We start from the raw sequence: 26,711 nt of genomic DNA, 5'->3' as shown, positions 1-26,711 counted from the left end.
AGAAAGCATCCAGCAGGGGGATCAGGATGGGAAGACCACAAATCCACCCCACCTGGGGTGAGTTTAAAAAAATAACAAACTGGGGATATTTCATCTGGAGAAGAAAAGACTTGTAGTATGTGAAGATATGTTAACTGCATTAACTTAACTGAAAGTTTGTCATATGGAAGAAGAATCAGATTTATTTCACTTGGGTCTCAGGGAAGAGAATTAAGAGCAATGAGTAGAAATTACAGGAAGGCTTTTTAATTTAGCTTAATTATCCACATTCACCATAAGAAAACACTTCTTAACACTTACAGCTGTCCAACAACTGAAAGGATTGAGATGGCAAAGGGTTCATTAGTATTGAGTTCCCCAAACCTGACTAGAGATAATTCAGGGAAGGCTGCATAACCGCTTGTTTCATATAACGCAAACAGCAGTCAGGCTTTGAGTTGAGGTTAGACTAAATAAATGACTTCTGAAAGAGGAAGTGTGGGCTTTAGAGTCAGAGGATCAAGGTTCAAATCTTGGCTCTGCCTGTCTGTATAAACTTATAAACCTAAAAATTTAAAAAAGACACAACTTCTCTGGGCTTCCATTTCCTTAACTGTAAAATCTGGGGATGGGGGGTGGTTTGGACTAAATGATCTCTAAAGTTATTTCCAGCTCTAAATCTATGATCCTATGATGTCCAATTCTGCAAATATATGATTCCATATTTGTATACCAGGGCTTGAAGGGCTACCACCATTCTCTATGGAAGCTAGGTTTGCCTCAAGTGTTCTCAAATTATAACTATGATAACTAGCCAACCTATGGAAAATATTGCAATGTACACAGAAGGTTTCATGCAACATTGGACTGATTGAACAAATGCTGAAATATCAAAACTTAGTCTCTCTTATGATATGTAGATAAGAGTTTTCGACAAGGGTCTGACGTAATTTAGAGCAGGTCATTTGCTTAAAATAACTGGTGAAGAATTATAGAATGGTTTTAACATGGTTTTCCAAGTATGTTAAAGACAAAGAAAAGTACTGCAAATATATGAGCTCCACTAAAGTCCAGAAATGGTTGGCCAATGCATTAAGTGATTAGCAACTTTCTTCCCTGTTTTATCATTGAGAATAATGGTGGCAGCTACATTTAACGGAGCCCTTAGAAATATTTATTAATCTCAACTTTGAGTATGGTGTTTTATATATGTGTTTTATATGTGGGAGTGTATTTTTGTATACTGAAAATGATTCAAGTGCATTAATTAAAAAGGCAGCTACTAAGGACATTATGATATGGTAAAACTTGTTGGGGGAGGGGGAGAATGAAAGAGAAAGGAAGATGCTATACATACACTCTATTGGACTCCGATATAGTCTATTCCTGAAAATAGATCACCTGTCTTTGAAATGAAACATGCATATGTAATATGTACAAAAAAGCAATTGCTGGGGGGAAAGTATAAAGATAGCATTTATTTACAGCATTTATTTATTTACAGACGCCAAAACTGGGAAGGGAAAGGAGAAACATAGCCTATATGTGGACTAATCAAATACTGACACCTAGTTACAGAATATTGTTGAGAAGGTCATTAGCATTTACCTGGCAATATATGTGATATTACCTGGTAATAAGTGTATGTGTGTGTGCATATACATATATATATACACATATATACATAGGTGTATGTACGTATATGTATATGTATTAAAATGTTTATATGTAAACATATATGTATATAAATAACCTGCTTAGAGAGGAAGTATGATACTATGTGTATGTGTATTATAGATATTCTATAACATATTATCTTATATACCCCATGTAAAAACACCATAGATATGAGCAAGAAACATAAAGATAACAATGTAGTAACCTGAAATTCATGTGTGTCTTCACACAGTTGTTTGCTTTAGCTGAACTAATTTTGACTTCAAACTAATGCAAATGGAATCCTATAACAAAGGGAACAAACCTCCAAGCAGCTTTAATGCTGGCAAAATGCAACCTATCAATTAAAATGCCAGCTCTCTAGCTACTTCCATGCCTATCGACTCCTTTTATGATAATGAGTTATCTGCCGCCCCCCTCCCCCATCTCATGTAATAAAATAGTTCACATTTAAAGTTCATGTTAAGGTTTACAAAGGGCCTTCCTCACAGCAAAGCAAAATTGGTATCATTATCCCCACTTTACAAGATCCAGGAACTGAAGTTCAGAAACCTGAAGTGACTTGACCACAGTTTCAGTTACTAAACATCAGAACCAGGACTTAATCTCCTGACTAAATCTGATACTCCTTCCTTTAAACCATACTATTTCTCAGGTAGTTCTCAATTTACAAGGAGGTTGTACTCCAAAAATGTGTGGGTAAAATTGGTGGTTGGAACCCAAAACATTTTCCTAGACAAATAATTTATACACTGCTTTAGTTCTGAGGGAAGGAGAGACAGAGACAGAGAGAAAGAGAGAGAGACAGAGACAGAGAGGCAGAGAGACAGAGACAGAGACAAAGACAGAGACAGAGAGACAGAGAGAGACAGAGAAAGACAGAGACAGATGGAGGAAGGAAAGAAAGAGGGAAGAAAGGAAGGAACGAAGGAAGGAAGGAACAAAGGAAGGAAGGAATGAAGGAAGGAAGGAATGAAGGAAGGGAGGAATGAAGAAAGGAAGGAAGGAGCAAGGAAGAAGGAAACCCACATTTTATTCATAGTATATCTTAGATGAGAAGCAACATGACATTGTGGATAGAGAACTTGCCTCAAAACTGGGAGGTTCTGGGTTCAAGATGTCTGACACATAGTGACTATGTGACACCAAACAAGTCACTTAACTCTCTAGGAGACTCTCTAAGACCCTTAATTGCAAAGATGTCAACCTGCATTGATAAAGGGAGTTTCTCACCGGTTAAATCACAAGTCCATTCTAATTTCATAGATACAATATGCATTATACTATCAGTATCACAGAATTCAACCACCATGAGGTGTAAAGTACAGGAAAATGAGTTTCAACTTGGGGTCCCTGAAACACATCTTCCCCCAACTGTAGCACCAGGCAAAGGCATGAGGAATCATACTACCACCAACTCCCAAACTCCCCAATGGGAACAGAGTCTCCAAACACCAAGCCATTGGTTACAGCTTTCATGGCTTGAGTTAGGGACTTTAGCATGGTGAAAGAGAAAAGACAGAAACATAAACCTAAATGAGCTGTTTGAGATCATCAAGTTTGGCCCCTCTCATTTTACAGGCAACAACTTCACAAAAATTAAATGACTTACACAAGGTCACCCAGCCAGCGTCAGAGCTGAGATTAGAATTCAAGTCTCTTAATATGTTTTACATGACTGAACATGTATAACCTATATCAAATTGCTTACTGTCTCAAGGAAGGAGGAGGTGAGGGAGGAGAGAAAATTCAGAAATCAAAAAGATTTTTAAATGAATGTTAAAAATTGTCTTTACATGTAACTGGGGAAAAATAAAATATTTTTTAAAAGAATTTAAGTCTCTTAATTCTTAGTCCAATGCTCCATCTACCACACCAATTTACCTCTAAGACTGATGGTTGAAGAAATGGTGGAGTAGCTCGGGATGATGAAATCAGATTGAGATATGAGAGAGAGGAGGCAGAGGGGGATGATAAAAGCATCTCAGGCAGGGAAAAATGCACTTTTCTCTTCAGAGTATCCCTACTATCCCATGTGCTTCTTATTCCCTTTCATCTCCTCTTTTCTTCTCTTTCTCCCCATCTACCATCTCCTTATACAGATGACTAACAATGAGAGGGTTAAATAAGGTTGGCTGGTTGGTTGGTTTCCTCCCTGCTCTCACTGCAAGGAGATGACTGCTGAGTGCCCCAGCAATAAGGGTACGGACGTAAGCAGTGGAAGGGGAGGGATGACTAAAGTAGTCAGAGTACTCTTTCTTCTCCTCTCTCCCCATTTAGGGAAATGGAAAGCATAGGGAAGAAAGGAAAATTAAGGAGTCTGAGTGTCAAGATGCCACTTTTTTCCTCTAATTATTACTGGCAATCTGGCATAGAAAAAAATAGGAAAGATAGATAGCAAAGGGTTTAACTGTCAAGATGAGCCTAATATTTTTTTCTTAGAGGCAGAAGGGAATCACTGAAAATCATTGATCAGGAGAGTAACATGGTCAGATCCGTGCTTTAGGAAGACTACTGTCAGCTGTCTGGAGGATTTATTAGATAAAGGAGAAACTGAAAGCAGAATGACCAATAAAACTTAGCTTTTGATAAAAAATTTCTCTATACCCTCACTGGAGTTATTAGAGTACCACCAAAGAAAAGACAAAAACCCACACATTTAATTTGGGGCTGAAAAGGGAGGCAATATTGTTGAGAGGTACAGAAAGGTAGATGTGAAGAGAGAAAAGATTAAGAAAGTATGTAGGTAACCAAGTATGTGAATGTGTATATGCATGCATATATATCTATCCACAGGAGAAAACAAGAATGGAAAAAGAAATATTGGTGTATGGCTAGCAAGATAAATCCATCACCCAACAAGTGTTTATTAAGCACACATTATGTGTTGGAGATATAAAGAAAGTCTTGCCCTCCAGCACCTTACAATCTAGCTAGAGGAGACATGTAAATACAAAAGAGATACAAGTTAATTTGGTGGAAAGCAAACACTAGTGACTAGAGGGATCGGAAGAGGTTTCATGTAGAAGGTGGCACTCAGACGGAGCCTTGGACAAAGCTAGGGAGTCTAAGAGGCAAAGGTGAAGAGGCAGTACATTCCAAGCATAGCTGGAATGCAAAGACATGGAAACGGGAGTTGGCATCACAGGTATGAGGAACAGTAAGAAAGACAGTTCATTTGGACCAAAGGGTAGATGAAGGGAAGTAATGTATTAGAAAGACCAATATTTCCTACTGACCCTAATAGTTAGAAAAGCTGATAGAAAATGGCCCAGATATGACACTCAAACACTGGGCCCAGAGACTAATCCTAGACTCCTTAGATAGGAATATTCTTATATTGTTCTAAACTGCTCTGTTCTGACAAAGGCCCAGAGTACAATGATGGTCCTGAAAGTCCTCTAATAACTTTTCACTTCCTGCTTTTAGTGAAAGAGGATTTACATACTCAGAGGCTAGATGGTTTTACATCATTTACCCTAAATATGAAGAGGATTCATTGAGGAACCAGGAAACATTTATTAAACTTTGTCTGGGAACAGCTGGGAAAAACACGCTAGAAACAACATTCACATCATAACAAGGACTCTCCTGGGTTTAGACAGCCAAACAGAACAGTGGAATGAGTCTTCAGAACAAAACAAAAAAAAAAGACTATCAGTAAAAGAATTTTTCCTAATACTCTCCATTTGGCATACAGCAGTTGGATAATTTAAACTTATACATATTATACGAATCGATATGAAGCAGACTATCTTCTGATATTTTTAATTATTCATTAATGAAAGTATTGCAAAACAACAATATATTAATCAAAACTAAATTACATTTGGCTCTGAAGTACAAGTGTCAGAGAAATGTTTATTCAGGCTGTAAGCTCAATCATTCAATACATTTTCTGGACCCACACTACTAGGAGGGCAAATGAGAGAATTTTAAACTGTGGTCTTAGTAAACTGTCAGAACTGTATATAATGTTTCATTTTTGTACTCCCCAGAGCCTAGCACAGGGTCTTGAACTTAGAAAGTAGTTCATAAATATTCAACTGAGATGCTCCTTGCTCTCAGGAACCTTACAATTTAGTTAAGAAAATAAGATTAACAGTTATCAAGCAAGCAGAGAATATGACAGGTTGTAATGAGAGTGCCCGTCCAATGTTCCATCATATGATGGGGGCCTTGGGTTCCTGAAGGTCAGGCTGTGCCTTCAGGTAGAATGGAGCACAAGGTCTGACAGACCCTCCAAAACTGGACAGATCTCAAGAGAGGGCCCAGCGACAGACTTCAGTGTGCATTGTCTGAAGGCCCGTCTGGATAAGTGTGAAGAGGTTCATTATCAGAAGTAAGCCACAGGGCAATGAATATTTTTGGCCATAATAACTCATGTTGACCATCTGCTGAGGCCCAGATCACTGAAATACCTAAACACATAACCAAAGGCAAAATAAGGTCTAAGTGCTGTAGGAGTTAAGAAAAGGAAGAGACCAGAACAGTCAGGGAAATCTTAATGGAAGCGATACTCCTAAAACCCAAAAGCTGCCCTTCTAGACAGCAAGGTACCACAGCGTGATAGGGTTGGACTTGTAGCCAGAAAGACCTGAGTTCAAATCCTGCCTCAAATACTCCTGGTTGTATGACCCTGTGCAAGTCAATCAACCTATTTTAGCCTCAATTTCCCCATCTGTAAAGGGGATAATAACCTACCTCACAGAATTAGAGGCAAATCAAATGATTTAAGATATGTCATGTACTTTGCAAACCTCAAAGTGTTATGTAAACGTTAGCTATTCCATAAAAAGAATAGGCGACTTTATATAATGCTTTAAAATTCATAAAGTGCTTTATAGTCATCATCTTGATTTTGACTCTGCAACAACTGTGAAGTAGGTACTCCAGATATTATTATCCCCATTTTAAAAACTAATAAATTGTTTCACAGATAACACAAAGGAGACACTGGAGTTTTCAGATTCCAACCTCTAACAGGTTCACTCTTGATCTGGTCAGATAGATCAAACACCTTCAGAAGGGTCAATAATCGGCTTTATTCTAGTCTAGTCTTCTCAGAAAGGTTGCTGATAATGGGAACACTACCTCCTACAACATTCCCTAACAAACCTTCTCGCAGGACCTGGCAAGAAGGGGAGGCAACTACCCCTCTGTCTCGATGGGGTCAATTGAGACAGGCACAGCTTGCACACTCCCCTAAATCCCCTCAAGCCTTGATGGGGGCGGGTAAAGGCACACACAGATTCCCATGGATTCCCCGCGGCTTCCCCCATGGGCTCCTCGTGGATTCCCCCTAGTTTTCCCCACTCACTGACCAGAGCCCACTTGCTTTGTGTGGCAACAGACAAAGAAGGCACATTGTCAACAACGGCCTCACAGGTTAATTTTAGCAATACCATCGTTCGGCGCAGGTGTAATAAATATCAATTATGTCACACACACACCCCCAATCTCACAGTGCAGCCTCAGTAGGGCTGCCTATCACTATGATTCTAAGAAAGACTATCTAGGATACTTGGGACTATTCTGGGAGTTATCGTCTAACACCTGGAAACTAGACATTGCCGTGGCCGTGGATCCTGAGAAACTGAACTCTAAAAAGGATAACAAAATCCTCCTTACATACATATATTTAGAGAGATTAAAAGCAATTTATCCCCAGTCCAAATCTTCCTGATTCTATGGGCCGTACTCTCATGACAATAATAACCAGCATTTACATAGTGCTTAAGGTTTGCAAAGCACTTCACATACGCTGGTTCATTTGCTCCTCACAACAACCCTGGGACGTAGGTGCTCTTACTATCCCCATTTTACGGATAAGGAAACTGAGGCTGTAAGAAACCGTGAGTGATGTGCCCAGGATCACATAGCTATTAAGTGTCTGTCTGAGTCAGGATTTGAACTCAGGATTTCCTCTTTCAGAGTCCCAGACTCTAGCCAGCATACCATTTAGCTGCCCCTAAAAATCAACAGCCATGGTGAGTAGAGTAAACTTCACATGAAGTTCGGATTCAGTCAAAGGGCTGCATTGGAGGACCTAAAGGGCCACATGTGGCCTGGAGGTCTAAGATTCCCCAATGGGGCTAGAACATCAGAGGGATGTTTCTTAACAGAATCTTTTGAACCTTCCCACTTCCCTGGATACAATGCTTTGATTTTAGTATGTTGCTGTTTAGTTGTTTCAGTTATATATCCAACCCTCGACCCCATTTAGGGTTTTCTTGATAAAGATACTGGAGAGGTTTGCTATTTCCTTCTCTGGAGCATTTATGAGGAAACTGAAGCAAACATGGAGTCTATGAGGGTTAAGCAGTTTACCCAGGGTCACACAGAGACTAAGTGTCAGAGGCCTGATTTGAATTCGGGTCTTTCTGAATAGAGGCTGGGCTCTCTATCCATTGCACCATCCAGCTGCCCCTTGCCTTTAGTAGGCATTCAGTAAATACCTTTCTACTCACCTGCCCTTCTTAAATCACCCCTGCAGCAAGATTGTAAACTGATATGACAAATACCATATACCTGGAAATTCACAGGCGGAATGTTCATAGAAGTGAAACTTAGCACAGCAGAGGTGTGCCAAGAGAGGGTGGTACCATGAACTGTGTGTGCATCTGGAAATCCCAGAAGTGTCACCTCCTTTGAAGGTCACTGAAAATTGTCATTGTCCTCAGAAGTTATTCTAGCAGAGAGATCTGGCATGCCTCCATCAGATTAACAATAATCGTTGCCTCAAGGACTGGCCTAATCTTATTTTCCCTCTTTCCTTCCTCATTCTCAATTTCATTTCAACTGAGAGCCTTAAGTTTACTGAAGAGCACCTAGACCTCTTGGGAAGAAGGAACTACATAAACCCATGCTGTAGATGAAGCACAAATAAGAGTTATCAAAGGTAGAAAGTAGCAAAGAACAATGCATCATAAAGTTGGAGATAATGTCATTTTGGTCCTCTTTTTTTTTTCTACATCTACCCAGAAGCTTCAGGGCCTTAGATTCTCCTGTATTTAAAGATCTGGAAATCTAGGTCCAGAGAGATTAAAATTACTTGCCCAAATTACCCATAAATAAATCAACATCATTTAGTAAACACCTACTATGTGCCAGACAGTGCGTTAAATGCCAGTGATACAAAGAAAAAAGTGAACCAGTCCCTGCCTGCAATGGTCTTACATTCTGATGAGACATATATGTATATGTGTATACACAGATTATATATAAAATGATTGACTAGGCTCCTGGCCTTCTGGCTTGCAGTAAATAAACCTTTCTCCTTCACCATGCTGGTTCTCTAGATTTATAACAACGGTTGAAATATTTATGAACCAAAATTGGAAAAAAAACAACCTATAAATTACCTGAAGAGTTATCCCTGCCAGAGAGACAGCATTTTTCTTGGCTTAGACTTGGTAGCACAGCAACAGATGGGGATTTTCCGACAGAAGCTTTCCAGGTGTTAAAAAAAAAATCATTGTAAAAAGATATCCTGGGTACGTATTTTTCAACACTGAGATCAGGCTCTATCCAAGAATTTCCCTAATTATGTTTTGAAAATCTTTGCTGTTTCACTCAACATGACAACATGGAGTCTATGAGAAAATATTGATTCTAGTAAGATTTTTTTCCCTCCCCAAATGATAAACATAAAATTATGTATTCATTTAAAATATTATCTGTAGTAATTTTTTATGTCAAAAGTTTCATTTCCTCTCGTTTACTTCAAAGTGTCCTCTCTTAGGCATCTAGATGGCACAGTGGATAAAGCAATAAACTCGAAGCATCTTCCTGAATTAAAAGCTGGCCTCAGACACTTACTAGCTGTGTGACCCTGGGCAAGTCACTTAACCATGTTTGCCTCAGTTTCCCCATCTGTAAACTGATCTGGAAAAGGAAATGGCAAACCACTCCAGTACCTTTGCCAAGAAAACCCCAAATAGGGTCATTAAGAGTTGGACACAACTGAAAAGACTGAACAACTGTCCTCCTTTAAGGATCAGAGAATTCCATACCAGCATTTATGGGCTAGTAGACCAAAAAAGTATTGCATGGACAAATTATTTTAGGGGAAAAAAAACTCATCTACCTAAGGGTTTTCCCTCTACTCTACCTTAAACACTTGAATCTGATTTTGCTATTTTAAAACTCCTTCAAGCATGAACATTTTGACACATTACATATAACTACGTAGTCAGCAGTAAAGTGCCTGATAACACATTTTGTAGGGGCAAGTTTTTGTTTGTGATATGTAGCAGTCTTCCTGAAAAGTGTTACCAAGTCAAGCACATACCTCTGAGCTTCATCAACATTCAGTCCATTCCTTTACCCAAAGATGCAGCATCTCCATCTAGGGTAATCTTAATCCACACGATATAAAAGTGTGAGCCCTTTCATATCCCATTATCCCATCTGATCTTTACAAAATTCTGTGAGGTAGACAGAATAAACATTATCATCACTTTACGAATGAGGAAACTGAGACCCAGAATAGCCTCAGTGACTTGATTAGAAAATCATATAGGCAAAGTTCATGACAGAGCCAGGATTAAAACCACTGCTGCATAGGTCGGATCTCACCCAGTTCCTAATATTACGATCCCTGGAGACCTATGCACAAGGCCTACTTAACAGTGTAATGGTGTGCTTTGTTTGCATGTTTACTTGTTTGTTGTAAGAGCACTAGATTTGCAGTCCAGCTCTACTATTCATAGTTTTGTGAACTTGGCAAGTTACTTCACCTCTCAGGCCTCAGTTTCCTCAACTGTAAAATGAGAGACTGGGCTAAAATCATAGATTTAGAGGTGGAAGGTTAAAGGTTAAAAGTCATCTAATCCAATCCTTTCGTTTTTATAGAGGAGGAAAATGAAACTCAGAGGTAAAGGGGCTTTTCCAGAGCAATACAAGTAGTAAGTAAGTACAGAGCCAGGATGATGTCTAAAGACCCTTTCAGCTCTCAGCCCTATGATGTTTATACGTGACATTATCAGAGATGTCATCATCTCTGTCTCCCAATAGATGGTTTCATGAGTCAGTATGGCCAAGATAATTTGTCCCTTCCTGCTAACCAACCTTCTAATGATGAGCTTCTTCCAATTGAATAGGACCTCGGACAACAGATATCTAGATTCAGAATCTATAGCTACACTACAAACCCTTCCAGGTTGGAGGACCCTTCCAGAGCTTGAGCTCTCCCTACATAGCCCTTGAGAATCCAGGTTCATTTTCATGCTGCAGAGAGGTAGACGTGTTAGGAATTATAAATGGGTCTCTGGAGGAAGACTGCAGAGGACTCAGGAAAAGCTCTATTTAAGGCATCTATGAAAACATTTCCTTTGATGTGCTTTAAAATGCAACCAGCGCTCAAGTCTTATGATATGCCTTCTCTATAACAGAGAGAAGCAATTTTGCAGAAATGCTCTTTTATAACTTCATATAGAGCCATACTTTCAAAAAAAAAGCCTACAGATTCCCTGTTTCAAAGAGCAGTGGTTTCAAAGAGAGGAACTAAAGATATTTTCTTCCTTAAAGGTTGACACACAACTGACAAAGCCACAACCAAAAAAAGCAAAATTTAAAGCAAGGTTCCTCCTTTAAAAGATCATAGGATCATAGATTTAAATCTGGAAGGGTCTTTAGAGGCCACATCTAGTCTCCCATTTTACAGATAAGGAAATTGAGGTTAAAAGTGGATAAATGGCTTGCCCAACATCACACTGGCAGTGTTAGAGGCAGGATTTGAATGTAGGTCCTGTGGTTCCAGAGGCAGAGTTCTTTCCTCTGTAGTGAATATCAAATTCAAACTACAACTGAATATATAAATAGTAAATATCAGATTCAAAAGAAAACATTTCATAACTTTTTTTCAAAGGGAAGAGGATAATGAGGAAATTTCCAGCTCAATCTTCACAGTAATACTTCTCATCCGAAGCTGCCAGAGACATAAGTGCGGAAAGTGTGCCCTAATCAAAACCAACAAGATTAGCCTAAAGGCCACTGGCCATCTCCCCAGGGAGATAATGTTACAATTCACCCACATTCCCACCGGAGACCAGTAAGGGATGGAGGTAGAATGAGATGATTTAACTGAGAAAGGCTAAAGAGGCAAATGCCTGGGAGTGGGGGAGGGGAAGAATTTAAATAAGTTTGACTAAACGGATCATACACAGCCCAGATGGTCAGAAGGGCCTTCCTGTGGAAATAGTCTCAGGAGTCTCACAGCAGAGGGACCTAAAACAGCAAAAGATGCCTTCAGTGAATGGGTGCCTGGCTTTTCTGGGGCCATTTCTAGTGGCCCATCGATATCTGGCCACTGGACCCAGATGGCTCCGGAGGTGAAAGTGAGGCTGGTGGCTTTGCACAGCCCTGCCTCATTTAAATCCAACTGATGTGCAAGTCATGGCATCACCTTCCTGATGTCACGGTCCTCTTCTGGAAGGAAGGACAAACGACAACAGCTGGGCTTTTCAATACATCCTGCTGTTTTTATCGATCATGCTAACAGTGTCTCCAAGTGAGCCCATTGGCACACAACCACCACATGGCTGAGAACAGCAGAGCCGAAAAGGAGGATGGGGAGAGCTGGGGGGAGCCAAGCTTCACGCATGACACTGAAGAAAACGAGACAGAATGTAAGTGCTAAACTGTTCTGTAGGAACTCAAAGTGCTGTTGGAACTCTGAGAACCAGCCAAAACAGCACTCCTCCCCCCTCCCCCACCCCCACATGCACATAGGCCAGCTGCAAACAGGAACTCCCAAAGATAGGCAGGCTGAGCTCACTTCCTGAAGGAATTCTAGAGAAGCAAAGTGGGACTCATCTCCCAGGGGCGGGAAGCAGATAAGAAACTGAAAGGTAGAAGTGTATTAAATTAACTAGGTGTAGGGAGCTTTCCAAACACCTTTAGCACACACAGGATCCCTGTGAAGAAGCGACTGGCTCCTTTTTCAGAATAAACTGGGACATGAAGTTAAATGTTGGACAGGGGTCTCAACCACCCTTAGTTAAAATTCAATTAGTACTTATGGAAGTGAAAGTTGAAAACTAAAAATAAATAAACTTATTAAAAAAATAAGTATTTTTTTTAAAAAGTGGGCAGGATATAAATTTTTTAAAAAACCCCAATCTGTATGAATTCCTGCTTATAGCTTTTGGTGTAACATCTCCCATCTTGGTACCTCCTCCCTAATGCTTCCATCTCCACCAATGGCCAAGCCTTCAATGACATCAGGTAGGATGTTTCCACTCTGCTTCACCTCAATAGCATGTCAATTTGTTAACATCTATCTTGAGGAGGAGAAAGGACCAGCTCCAACCCAAAATAAAGAATTTTAAACCTGAGCTGTTCCTGGTAATGAGGAGATGCAATTCTAATACTTCATATTTGTATAATAATTAATTTCCATTTAAAGTCTTTGACAATTTAGAAACCTTTTTATAAAGGTGCACAGAAGACAGAATTCCTTCCCTTCTTATTTCAAAAGTCGTGGGTGGCTCCCTAGGGCGTCTAGCAAAAAGTAAACTCTTTAAGCCTGGCATTTTTAGGCCCCTCACAGTATGCCAGTGACCTCCTCATTTTCCAGCCTTATTTTGTGCTACACCCCTGCACGTTTTCTATGAAATGGGCAGACTGGTCTAGCCATTGACTCATAATCCTCCCAGACAGCTCCCCATGCCAGACATGCACTCATTTCCAGGTCTAAGGATACCTGCTAAAGGACGGCTGTTCAAGGCCCAGCTGAACAGCCACCTCTCCCACCTTTAGTGGAAAGTCCTGCTCTCACCAAATTTCTTAGAGCACTTTGACTAGATTTTACATTCTGTTTAGGTATAAACATGTTCTGTCATCTTTATCAGACACCTTCCTCCAGAGCAGGGAAGGTGTGGTTTTACCATCTTTGCAGCTCCGGCATCTAGCGAAATGCTTTGCAAAGGCTATGCTTGATTAATTGAATTTATATGGTTTCATTTGATATTCACAACAACGCGAGGTAGGTGCCCATTTTACAGAGATGGAAAGTGGCTTGGTCAAAATCACATAATCTAATTTAGTGGAAGGACACAGCCTTTCCAATTTCAGCATACTTTCTCACACGTTACGGTGACTCTCTTCACAGCAAGGAGGCACAGTGGCTGGAGCCTGGTTTGGGGCCTAAAGTCAGGAAGACCAGAGTTCAAATCCAGTCTCAAACTGGATCTGTGTGATCCTGGGCAAGTCATTTAACCTCTGTTTGTCTCAGTTTCCTCATCTGTAAAAGGGGGAAAATAAGCAGCTAGGTGTCACAGTGGACTAGAGTCAGCAAGACCTGAGTTCAAATCCACCCTCAGACACTTGCTAGCTAGTAACCCTGGGCAGGTCACTTAACCCTATTTGCCTCAGTTTCCTCATCTGTAAAATGAGCTGGAGAAGGAATGCCAAACGACTCTGGTATCTCTGCCCAGAAAACTCTAATGGGGTTGCAAAGAGTCAGATATGACTGAAAATGATTGACCCACAATAGTACCAAATGAGAGAATAATCATAAAGTACTTAACACAGTACCTGGCACATAGTAAGCACCACATAAATGTTGTCATCATCGTTATTTGCTGTTGAGGTGATCACTGATACATTATCTATTCAACTTTTTTCTTGTAAATGGTTTCCCCTATCCATTGTGCTCCTCTACACTTTGGGCCTGTCTAGATACTTCAAGAGATTAGTAACTTCATTACTGTAAGCATTCCCTCTGCAAACACCCACTGCAATCCTCTCCATTTCTTTCATTTGTTATTATATCCAGAAAATTTTATCACCCCCAGAGGTCAATCTCAGGGAAATGAGCCATTCTGAATTTAGCTAGACTGGGTCTCTTTCCATCAAAAACCTGGGAGCAAACAAACATACCCAAAACCCATCAGTTGATTTACCTTATTTCCTTATTAAAAAGAAAAAAAACAACTCAGGGCTTTATTCCCACAACTACTTTGCTACTATAATACATGTATACATAATAAAGAAGTATAGAGCACAAGGACTCAGCTGTGTTATAAAATATTAAGAAATTCTATTACAGGTCTCCTAAGTCTGAAGTCCTTATTCTCAGAATCAAAAACCTCACTAGAATACAAAGCTTAACCAAGTTCAAAGATTTAGATTCCCTGAACAAGATTCTCAGTTTGTCATATTTATGGTGACTTCAGTACCCAACCATTCTCTGCCTCATTTCTTACCTAGCCTTAATCACTGAATGGGCCTTGCCCACTGTATCTCCATCTCCCAATGCATCCAAGGCCGTCTCCGATCGTCTTGATTCCTATCTGGTCGTTGAACCCAGGTGGCTCCAGAGGAGCGAGGCTGGTGACCTCGCACAGCCCTGCCTCACTTAAATCCAATTCACTTGTATGTCATGGCATCACCTTCCTGATGTTATGGTCCTCTTCAAGAACAAGGACAAATGACAACAACAGAAATATGGTGACCAAATTAAGAGTGGGAAAAGGTTTTGTTTTTTTTTTCTATTCCTACATAACTTTAGTACTGTTAAGAAAGGCATCATTTTGTTTACCCTTGACCAGATTGAAAAAATATATTGTTTTTAATCTGAACTTAAACACTCAAAAGGTAATTTCCATGTCGAGAAAGCAGAAAAAGATTATTGAGTAAAACAGAAAATCTCTATACAATTTATTTTTAAAAAGCATATAATCAAATGCATGTTTGCATTTTCAAAATTTGCACTTTCAAAACTGTCCTGTTTATCAGTGCTTCCTTCAGTTCTCTGTGCATTTTTTTAAAAGCTTCAATGGGGGGCAGCTAGGTGGGGCAGTGAGTAGAGCACCAGCCCTGAAGTCAGGAGGACCTGAGTTCAAATCTGGCCTCAGACACTTGACACATGTACTAGCTGTGAGACTTTGGGCAAGTCACTTAACCCCAATTGCCCTGCCCCCCCGCCAAAAGAAACCCAATAAAAGCTTCAATGACCCTCAAAGTTTTTTCTTTTTGGCAACACAAATCACTCCTTAAATCACTCCCCCATTGAAAAAAAACAATCAAAAAAGGAATGCTTAAAGGGAGTGGTAAAAGGCAGAGTAGTAAGGAGGGTGTGCCAGAATTAACTATTCTGTTTAAGTAAATCGAAAACTCAAAACTTGAACTATACATCTTTGTGGATATTTTGGTGTGGAATTTTGTCTTTTGTTCCATGATTACTACAAAATGTAACTGGAAATTGCCTAGGCCAGAGAGAATTCCAAAGAGTAGGGGGGAATATGCTTCTATATTAATAAACTGTCTCTGACAAACTTTACAAGCAATACAGAGTAAGTACAAAGTTTTTCTTCTAAAAGAGTGAAGCAAGGGCCCATTTCCCAAACCAAATTCTGCAGAAGTACAGTGTCCTGTATGATTAAAAAAAAAAAAGAAGTTTCATGGAAAAATGTTAGCAGTAGTAAAATTTGCAAGCCATACTAGTTTTCAAAGAGATGACTCTGGTTGCTAACATTTTACTCTTTTCCTTAAGATCTCCCCATAAGTGAAGAATCTGTACTGACATTTAAATTGCAGGAGTAATAAAGGGAAGTTCTGAGCAGGGAGCAAAGGACCAACTGTTCAGCCATATGGTTCATGCAAAGATTAAGAGCTGCAAACATTCTAATCCTGTAGAACAAATTCCCTTTTCCCCTTAAAGTGCCCATCTTCTCCATCAAGGGGCTAAAAGAACCTGACAACCCCATTTACGTAGCATCTATCTATACGACACATTTACTCAAAGCATTTTGAATAGAGTAGCTATTCCTCCTCAAATCTAGAAACATCAGACTTTCTTATTTAAAATCTAAGACAAAAGAAAAGATTGAGAAAAGCTGATTAACTTCTCAATCATAGTTGTCCAACCCTCTTCTCCCCCAGAGATGCTTTAGAAATCCTCTATCTCAGTTGAGAATCTGCATGTTTTATTTAACACTGTCCATAGGAGCTGGAGCCTTTAAATATCTCGAGTCACCTATAACATTGGTCCCCTGAACAACCACAAAACACTTGATTCCTACAAATTTGTATGTTTCTAATAGTAATGATCATGAATGCCACCTGGGGTTTAAAAGAATTTAAATAATATACCAAAAATACATTTTACTTAAGCCTTCAAGCAGCTCAAAGAGTCCATTTTAACTTGTATAATGTAGCCTAAGAACAAGACCTAATGAATGACCTATTATCATCATAGATTTCTGAGAATTAACATTAATGGGATATGATATTACAATCTTCATTTTTTTCATTATTAATTAAGATTGTTAAAATTTCTGGGCACTGTGTGTATGTGCATGTATGTACACACATATATCACATATAAACAGGACCAAAAGTAAATGAATTCATTCATATGCACTCTTCATACACTAGTCTATATAGCATAGATATACATAAACATTTCACATTTAGTATATCTTATATAAAACCTTTGCAAATAAGTGCATTCTCAACTAAATATCAGGCAATGCATGACAGATGTAGAGTTTTCTAACTATTCACATGAAATGAGTTTCACCCTCCCAATGCAGCTGGTTAGACACTACATACTTTTAATATAAGAAGCTGACTTCCCTCAGAGAAAATTTCCAGTATTCTTACTTGGTGGGTGTTTTGCTTTAGCAGAGTGGGAGGGCAATTGGAGGAACTGAAGAAGCAGCATAAGCATTCAGTCAGAAAAGACAAATGTGACGTGCAAAGTAAAACTGAAGGCATGTTTACTCATTAGCCATTTGGCACCCCTACCATTGCCAGGACATTCCAGGATACTTTCTTAGAATGTTGATTAATTCTCGTAGTTGTGCTAGTTTGGAACTCAGCTTCTACATAGCACTCTTTGAAAGGCTCACATTTAAACACTCTGAAGATAGCCTACTAGAAAGTTTAGTGGCTTCCTAGATGTTTGCTCCTCCAAGGAGTCTCTCAGAAAAACTACATTATGGTTATGTCCCTACACGGCTGAGGTAGATGGAGACTTGGCATCTGCGACCATGCCAGAAGGGTAGGGCGCTTTCGCCAACCCTATTCCCACATACGATGTGAAATTTTCTGCATAGGTTTTTTTTGTAAAATGTCACTTTGGCTACTCTCATCAGGGCAGTCTGGACTTCCTAGGCTAGTCTGTGCCCGTCTGCCGATGAGATTCTTTCGATGTCTTCCTGAAGATGTCATTTAAAAAAAAATTAGAAGCCAGACTATTTGGCATGCAAATGAAATTATTCATACAAAGTTACTTCAGAAAGAATTGGGGAGGATTCCTGAAGATTTTCTAAAAGCCTTGCCCATTTTCTTGTTTCTGGATTTTCAAAACCATTATCCTGAAAAAAAAAATTTCCCTAGCCCTTTGCACACTTACCGAGCATTGAAATATTCATCTAACAAAATAATAGTTAGCAAATATAAAACTTAAAGGTTTGCCAAGCACTTTCCATGCATTAGCTCATTTGATCTCACAGCAACACTGAGGTAGGTGCTATTAATAGCCCCATTTTACAGATAAGGCAACTGAGGCACTGAGTGGTTAAGCAACTTGCCTGAAGTTGCACAGCTAATAAGAGTCCAAAGTGAGATTAGAACTCAGAACTTCCTAAATTCAAGTCCAGCATTCAATATCACTGCTGTGTCTGTGAGTATTCCTATTTTTCCCACTAGTCTGAATTTTTTCAAGCCAGGTATAAACTCCAGAGCAAAAGAATAAGGATAAGGAGAAAAGAGGGGCTTCATGGCTAAAACTACAAAGCAGGGGTCCATGGACCTCTATGGAGAGATTTCAGAGAGTCTAGGTACAGGGGTGGAGAACCTACGGCCTCCAGGTCACATGTGGTCTTCTAGGTCCTCGGGTGCAGCTTTTTGACTGAGTCCAAGTTCTATAGAACGAATCCTTTTATTAAGGGGATTTGTTCTGTGAAGGCCTTGTTCTTGTTCATGTGGCCTCAAGGCCACAGGTTTCCCACCCCTGTAGGAACTTGAATAGGGAAAAAAGTTACACCTTTATTTTCACTAACGTTTGGTTTCTTCTGTAATCTTAGGTATTTTATTTTATGCATTTAAAAACATTATTCTAAGCAAGGGTCCGGTAGGCTTCACCAGACTGCCAAAGGGAGCCATGACACAAAATGGATTAAGAATCCCTGCAATGAGGGACAAATGTTAGGAGACAACAACACCTTCGATTTATAAATTTGACCTTGATAACTACAGCCACTTCCATTTACCCGGACTAATGGAAAACTGCAAATCACAACCATTTAACTCAAGCAAAGAGACTTACTGTAGAGGGTAGGTGTGGAGAAATGGGCAGAGATGGGCAGAGGCTGAAAGAACAGCACATTCTTTGAAAATAGTAGGAATTCAGGGAATGTTAAGAAGATTCCTGTATGCAAGAAGCAGAAGTCTTAAAATGTAGGAATTTGCCATAATATTTGGGAATCTGGGTAAGAAAAGGATGATGTAAGACCTAAAGGACCACCTTGGAATACTGGAAAAGGTGATCTTGGTAAAGGGTAGAAAGAGAGAGAGTTAATTTCTGGCACAGTCCAAGAATGCCCTAATGAGCCAATAGGAGTGGTCCTCTTGGCCAGTGTGTCTCTATAGTGGAGAAGAAGGGGTCACCAGAATCTCGCAGCTGGAGAAGATGCTAAAGGAAACCATATCTTCTTTTGCTCTAATTTCATATTTACCAAGCCACCTCCTGAGGTTAACTGTATTTCCTTACTGGAGAATGTCATCTCCAGAATCTACAGAAATCTACAGAATCTACAGAAATTTCAAGACTTGGCTTCTAATTCCCAGTTTTGCCACTAATTGGTTGTATGACCCTAGGCAAGGCACATCATCGTCATCATCATGCACAATTGTGTGGTTTGGGGTGTGTGTGTGAAATACTTTAAGGTATGCGAAGCATTTTACATATATTTTCTTTTGCTCACTTATCTCTCTGGGCCTCAGGTACAAAGTGAAACGTCAAGGTCAATGGCTTTAGAGACAAAACCTGAGTTCAAATCCTGCCTCAATCACTCCTACGCCTTGAGACCTTGGGCAAGCAACGCCACCTCCTTGAGACTCAGTTTCCTCAACTGTAAGAGAGGACTGAACTACATCAGGAAGTCTTACACCATGTCTCTGAACTTGTTTCTTAATCTTTTGATAACTGGATTTCAATGTAATTGGTTTTCTTTTGTAATCCCATATATTATTTTAGACACGTAAAAACATTCGGAGAAGGAATCTATATGTTTCACTAGATTGCTGCTAAAGGGAGTCCATGACACCGAAACCATTAAGAACCCTTGGATTAGATGATCTCTAGGATCCCTAGCTAGGTGGCTCAGTGGATATAGTGCTGGGCCTTACAATCAAGAAGAGCTGAGTTCAAATCCAGCCTCAGACACGTACTAGCTGTGTGACCCTGAGCAAGACTTAACCTGTTTGCTTTAATCCACTGGAGAAGGAAATGGCAAAGCACTACAGTATCTTTGCCAAGAAAATTCCACGGATATGATCCATGAGGTTACAAAGAGTCAGGCACAGCTGAGCAACAACAGAAGTCCCTTCATATGATCATAGATTTAGAACTGGAAAGGATCTATGGGGCCCCCTGATCCAACTTCAGATGAGGTAATAAGAGACAGAATTTGAACTCTGGTCCTCTGATTCCAAGCCCAGATTCTTCCTACTGTACCATGCCTCCCTACACTAGACTTTATGAGTAAAAAGTATTTAAGTTATGGGAGGGAGGTAGGAGAAATTGTAAGGGTACCTTCATTCTCATGAGCTAGGGTCATATCAACTCTGTATGACTTGACCATCAAGGTCCTAGATGGATAGAGATTAAAAACCTGATCCTGTAACACAAAAACAAAAGAACCACAAAGCTAAACCTAAAAAATCTTACCAGCCTTATAAACAATCATATTATACTTAACCAAGTAGCAAAATTACCTGGTCTGCATTGACTCAAGAAGCAGCTGTGGTCAAATTGACAAGGCATCAGACTCAGAGTCAGGAAGTTAGATTTCTGATCCAATGTGAACTCATAAAAACCCTGGAATTTTATGACTAGATTTAAAGATTAACCAACCCAACCTCCTCAGTCTATAGATGAGGAAACTTTAGATTGAACAAAGTAAAATGATTCACCTGATATGTAATAATGGTATAATGAATGGACTCGAAATGAGGAAGACCTAGGTTCGAATCTCTCAACTCTGGGCACTTTCTCTGGCTATCTTCCATGCCTGGAATGGCTCTCCTTCTTCATCTCCACCTACTTTTTCCCTGGCTTTCTTTAAGTCTCAATTCATATTCTACAGGATGGCTTTCCCATTCCCTCTTCATTCTAGTGCCTTTCTTTTTCTAATTATTTCCTATTTTTCCTGTATATAGTTTGTTGTACGTATTTGCTTGCTTGTTGTCTCCCCCATTAGACTATAAGTTTCTTGAGAGCAGGGATAATACTAGGAGTTTCAGTTTTTGTGCCTGCTGATTTCCAAGTAAGTGACTGTTGAGCAACTATTTACTGGTATAAGGAGCAACTTTATTTTGGAGATTCAGATGCCCATCCACAAAGCAACCTGAAGGAAAACTACAGGAAAATTTCATATATTAAAGATACTACTTTTACTAAAAACACTACTTACTCCCAATTTTTTTTCCTTCAATCAGATTTTGTTTCAAACGGTCATTTTCTTTCTCCCACGCAGCAATTATAACAATTTGAGAACATAAAAATCTGCCCCTTAGACCTGAGACTCAACTAGATAGCAAATCCATAAATCTGAGTAATCACTGTGTGATTCAACATTCCTACAGGAAAAACAGAAGCAGTTCAACTTAATACTGCACTTAGGTGACTGATCAATACCCAGATGCAATTTAGTAGGCAGTTACCATTTGGAGAAACAAAGTAACTGAGACACTCAAAAACCCCTGCAAACAAGATGTGGTCATTTGATTCTTTGTTATTTAAAAAAAAAAATCTTAGCATACAAAATGTTTTGGGGAAGAAATACCAGGAAACTCACTGTGAATCCCCCAAACTCTAGTTTTGGTTCTACTCTATGACATTGGCTTGTTTACAGATGTATTCAAATGCTCTACTGAAAACAGTTGGCCAATTACCTATAGGAATCACTCCAAGTAACATCCTCAAACAACAATATTTTAAGTCACTCTGTCCTTTTCTGTGGCTCACCACTCTAAAAACTCTTCACACATCCTAGTGAAAATGTTAGGATGTTCTTCCAACAACAGAATGTTTAGTTTCCCAAGAACAATCCTTTCTCATGGAAGGAAAGAAACCAAGCAATTTATTTAGCACTTACTATGTAGCAGACACTTGGGTTAAACACTTAACAAATACTCTCTCATTTAAGCCTCACGATGACTCTGGGAGATAGCTGTTCAGTATCTCCCTTTTATAGTTGCAGAGGTAAGCAATGGTTAAGTGACTTGCCCAGTATCATCATAGCTAGTAACTGTCTGAAGGTCAACTTTGAATTCAAGTCTTCCTGAGACTCCAGGACAAGAACTCACTCAAGGAGTCTATACCTTATGAAAAACTGAAACCTTTCATTATTTACTCTCCTGATATGTAACCTTGCCAAAACAAAAACAGGAGGTCACAGAATTTAATAAAAACCTTATCTTCAGCATCTAAATGAAGAGTCAGGAGACTGGACCTAAGCCCATATGACAGGGCCTAGTGAAAAATTTGACTTCTCATTTTAACTAGACCTCTAAAGTTCTTTGATCTCCTCTTTTCTTGATTTGAGGGTGGCAAAAGTGATAGTTACCCAAAAGGATAAGAAAGGAGACATGGATCGCGTGGGCAATATATAAGAAGTAACAGTTCTTGGTGATGTCAGTGTAGTTGCAAACTTTCCTAAGTGATTGAAGCTTAAGAGTGATAGTCTTCTACATGCAACTCTGAAAGGCATTGCCCATTTTAAAGTTATGCCATTGTCCCCTTTTCCTTATATTTTACAACCTCAGATAAATATCTTTATAGTTCTGACAATTCTCAAGAATCTCATACTTCCACATCTAAGAGCCTTAATGAGACTGTTAGAACTGCTTTATGCTATAATTATACCTCTTATTTTTGGAAAATTTTCCTATACATTCACTTCAAGGAGTGCTTAAATTATACAGTCAGAGGATTGTAATGTCCTTGTTGGTGCAAGTATAACTATCATAGATCCCATAGTTAAGAAAAACGTGTTGTAAAAAAGAAAGCTAAACTTATTCCAAATTTTCAATTTTCCATAACAACTTAATATGCCTTTTAAAATTCTCTTTTGTTTTAAAAGTAGTTAAATGCATACAGACACCTTTCTATAAAATTTAAGAACAAAAATGCACTTCCTACCTTTATTCTTCCATCCCTGGCCAAATTATTCCTAACGCAAGAAAACTTGTTTGAACAGCATAATGCAAGATGAATACCAAAATCACTATCCAATGAAACATGTTACTAGCTGCCATTTTCCCCAGGGTGATTAAAGGAAAAGTGAGTATGTTAATAAAGACTCAAGAGGCACATTACACATCCCACCCCCTTCCTAAACTATTGTGTTTTCTATGGAAAACTGAAAGCTTAAGTGATAAACCCTTATGAGTACCAGTAAATGATGACTGAGTCTGATTAGAATCTTCTCCGAATAGACAGCACTCTCTCTTTTCATGAACAGTGTCAGTTAGCAACTGTTGGACCGTTTCCAGGTGTTTATTCGGATGCAAAGAGAAGTTTGCTCCAGGAGGCAGGCTTCAAAGCAATGCTGGTGATGCTGACGTAAGATACCAGGCTGTGGGAACCCTAATTGGCCTAGAAGTTATACGTTTATCCCTGGGTTTTTTTTTTTTGGTTTTTTTTTTCTGTGCTAGTAGCGAGAGGCACAATTAAGAGGGCAAAAAGGTAATAAGGAGTCCCTGGAGTTTGTTGTTATAAAAACAGGAGCGCAAGACTGGGCATCCAGGTTTAATTTCTTCTTGGAAAAAGACAATTGGAAAGGGGTAGCTGGCTCTGTGTTCGGGATGTCATCTGATAGAAGTGTTAGACACACTCACACATGACATCTCTGATGAGTTGTCTTCCTGCCCTCACCACTACAGCTTCCTTCTGTGGCAACATGAAAGGAGTCAAAGGAGATTTCTTAAAACGTGTTTAGAGAAGTACTTCCCTTTTCAGTGATCCCTATTTTACTTTGGACACAGTTAAGGAAGAAACCTGTTGTCCCCTCTCTGGAGAAATGCAAACAAATGAAGCTCGGAGGACATGCGGCTAAGCCGGGGACAGGCGACAGCAGGGGCATTTGAGTCCCTGGCGCCAATATCTTCCGCTCCCCGGGCCCCCGAGGACAAAGGCAAGCAGCGTCCGCTGGGCTTCCTGACAGGTTCAAAGCTGGGCAAGACGTTACCTGGAAAAGAGGCCCCTACCCGTCGGTTCAACCAGACAGGGATGGGGTGACAGCCCACCGATGGTCTTGGCTCCACGGATCCGAGGGCGAGAGTGGGTGGCCGGGCAGAAAGAGGAGGGAAAGCGAACTGAAGCAGAAGGCGGGAGTGGGAGAGGGGCCATCGCCACACCCTGCACACGACCAGCCAGATGTGCAACCACTGTCCCGGCCCAAGCAGAGACAAACAGCTTCCCCCCTCTCCCCGGGACACCGCTGGCTGCAGCCCGGATCTCCCCCACCCCCACTCCCCTGAGCCTGGCTGGGCAGCGTCCACTGCCACCTAGACTGGCTCCCCTGCCTGGCAGGTGAAGCTCCCTGGTGCGCCACCTGGTCTGGAGTTCCCCTGGGGGTGTAGGAGGAGGAGACCCTAGAGCGACCCCGATGGGGGGGAGGGGGCGAGAGACTACAAGGGGAGCAACAGTCACTCACCCCGGGCGGCGCCCACCTCCAAGATAGGCGACAACTGGTAGCCATCCGAGCTGCCCAAAGCGCCGGGGGTCGTGGCGGGTCCCAAGGGAGCCATTGGTGCTTCCCCTTCACGCTCCTGCCCGGGGCAGCCAGGTCCCCAGTCCCAGCAGTTCTCGGACTGTAGGTGGTACAGTCCGGCCGCCCTCCGCGCTCCGCCTTTCACCCGGCACCGAGTCCCGCCCGTCCTGCCCGGCCCCGCCCCGCCCCGCCCCGCCCCTCCTCTTCAAGTCTGCCCGCTTCCTCTCCGAACCCGGTCGGGCCAGCCTCCCAGCCCCAGCCCAGCGCGGCGCGGGAGCCTCGAGGCAGGAGCGCGCCCACCAGCTGCTGCGCGCGCCCCTTGGGAGCCGAGGAGGGCGAGGTTGGCTGCGGGACCGACCCGGGTAGCTGGAGTGACCGCAGTTAAACCGTGACGACCTTCCGAATCCACCCAAGTCCCTAAGGCTTTTCCTCCCAACCGCGTGGTGGCTGGGAAGTTGCCCCAAGGACTGGAAGCCCATCCCTCTTGAAGCTGTGCGTAGCCAGCCTCTGTGCTTTCCCAGGGACTTTTTCTATTCCATTCCTGGCTTTTGGCCCAGAGCAGAGAGCTCCTGCCTTTCTGAGCGCTGTGTTTTTAAAACCGAAATAGAAGAGCATACCAAATAACTAGAATAGCTTGGTTTGGGAGTGCTCTGGAGTCTCCACTTGACCCTCAGCTCCTTTAGGAAAAGCCTTTGAAGCCTTCTTGGAATTTGCGTGTCTAATGATGTGCCTTCAGGGCTTGTAAGTAGGGTACAGATTGCGTACAAATGCTAATTAGCCATTACCCAACCGGAGCAATCATCGCAAATTTGAACTTGTTCATCATTATCAATACATATTTTACAGCGTTTAGTGTTTTCCTCTGTTGGTGCTCTGCTCTGCCTGATGAATGGATCTGGCCCAAACCTTTGGGAATTTACAATTAAAAACAATGGCAAAATTAGGCACGTAAAAGAAGCACACAAACCTTAAAGAAAAAAAGCTAAGGATATCTATATGTATGTGTGTGTATGTGTATGTATATAAAATGGTTGTTTAGTTGTTTTTTTCAGTCGTGTCTGACCCCTTTTGGAGTTTTTTTGGTAAAGATACTGGAGTTGTTTGCCATTTCCTTCTCTACCTTATTTTACAGATGGGGAAACTGAGGTAAACAGGATTAAGTGACTTGCCCCCAGGATCACATAGCTGGTAAGTATCTGAGGCTAGATTTGAACTTAGGAAGAGGAGTCTTCCTATGGTGCATTCTAATCAAGCAAGAATTTAATTAATTAATAAGCACTTAAACTTATTAAGGCTCTGCTATATGCTGAAGATAACAAATATAAAAGTGAAACGAGTTCTGCTTTCAGGAACTTACTATTACTTGGGATAACCTCATCCTCCTGTAAGATCCTGTCAGCCCTGGTCCTGGATCTCATCAACTTCCCCTCTAGAATTGGAGGGTGGAACCATGATCTCCAAACCTCCATTTAAGGAGAGAGCCCAGCTCAGTTCTCTCATTTTTCTGGCTGCACTACTTTAGGACTTCTCTGACTGACTTGGCCACCATGCCCCCACTCAGCTGCCTTCTCTCTTCCATTCTCCCCCAGCTTTCACTTTTTCTTTTTTTTTCTTTATTCCCCCATTCATTTGTAAGCTTATTAAGGGCAAAGACTGTCTCTGTTTTTTCCTATATGTATCCCCAGTGCTTAGCACAAAGTCTGGCATGTATTAGGCATTTAATAAATGTTTATTGACTATTAAATAAGTAAATTTAGAATATACACAAAAAAATAGAAAAGGTTTGTAGTTGATGAAAACTAACAACTGGGGAGAATAAGGAAATATCTCTTAATTTAATGGAGGAACTTCTAGTTCTATTTCTATAATTATATGACTTAAGTTGTGTTTGGTTTTGTTTTATAGAATGGAGTCTCCTAATTATATAACATTGGAATGCTTGGTGAGAGCCTAAATTCAAAAGATGTATATTTGTCCTCTTGGGGAGTAGGTGTTGTCACAAAATATTTAGAAATCTTTTACCAAGTACACTGATACAGGTATTACCAGTTGGGAAGTGTTATGGGAGTAAACCTTCCCATACAACTGTTGTTTGTCTTTCGT

At 40.6% G+C, this 26,711-nt stretch overlaps 1 protein-coding gene across 1 annotated transcript in view; it reads right to left on the bottom strand.

Moving 5' to 3' along the window:
- The window catches only part of RELL1 (RELT like 1), a 65,548-nt gene extending 40,840 nt beyond the window's left edge, over positions 1-24,708 (bottom strand). Inside the window, exon 1 of the mRNA XM_036765447.1 lies at positions 24,552-24,708. Coding sequence (XP_036621342.1) covers positions 24,552-24,645 — 94 coding nt within the window. The 5' untranslated portion in view covers positions 24,646-24,708. The remainder of the gene's footprint in view (positions 1-24,551) is intronic.
- Positions 24,709-26,711: the final 2,003 nt, after the last annotated feature.

This window comes from Trichosurus vulpecula, chromosome 6 (genome assembly GCF_011100635.1).
Source record: "Trichosurus vulpecula isolate mTriVul1 chromosome 6, mTriVul1.pri, whole genome shotgun sequence".
Lineage (NCBI taxonomy): Eukaryota > Metazoa > Chordata > Mammalia > Diprotodontia > Phalangeridae > Trichosurus > Trichosurus vulpecula.
This window is presented reverse-complemented; position numbering and strand designations above follow the sequence as displayed.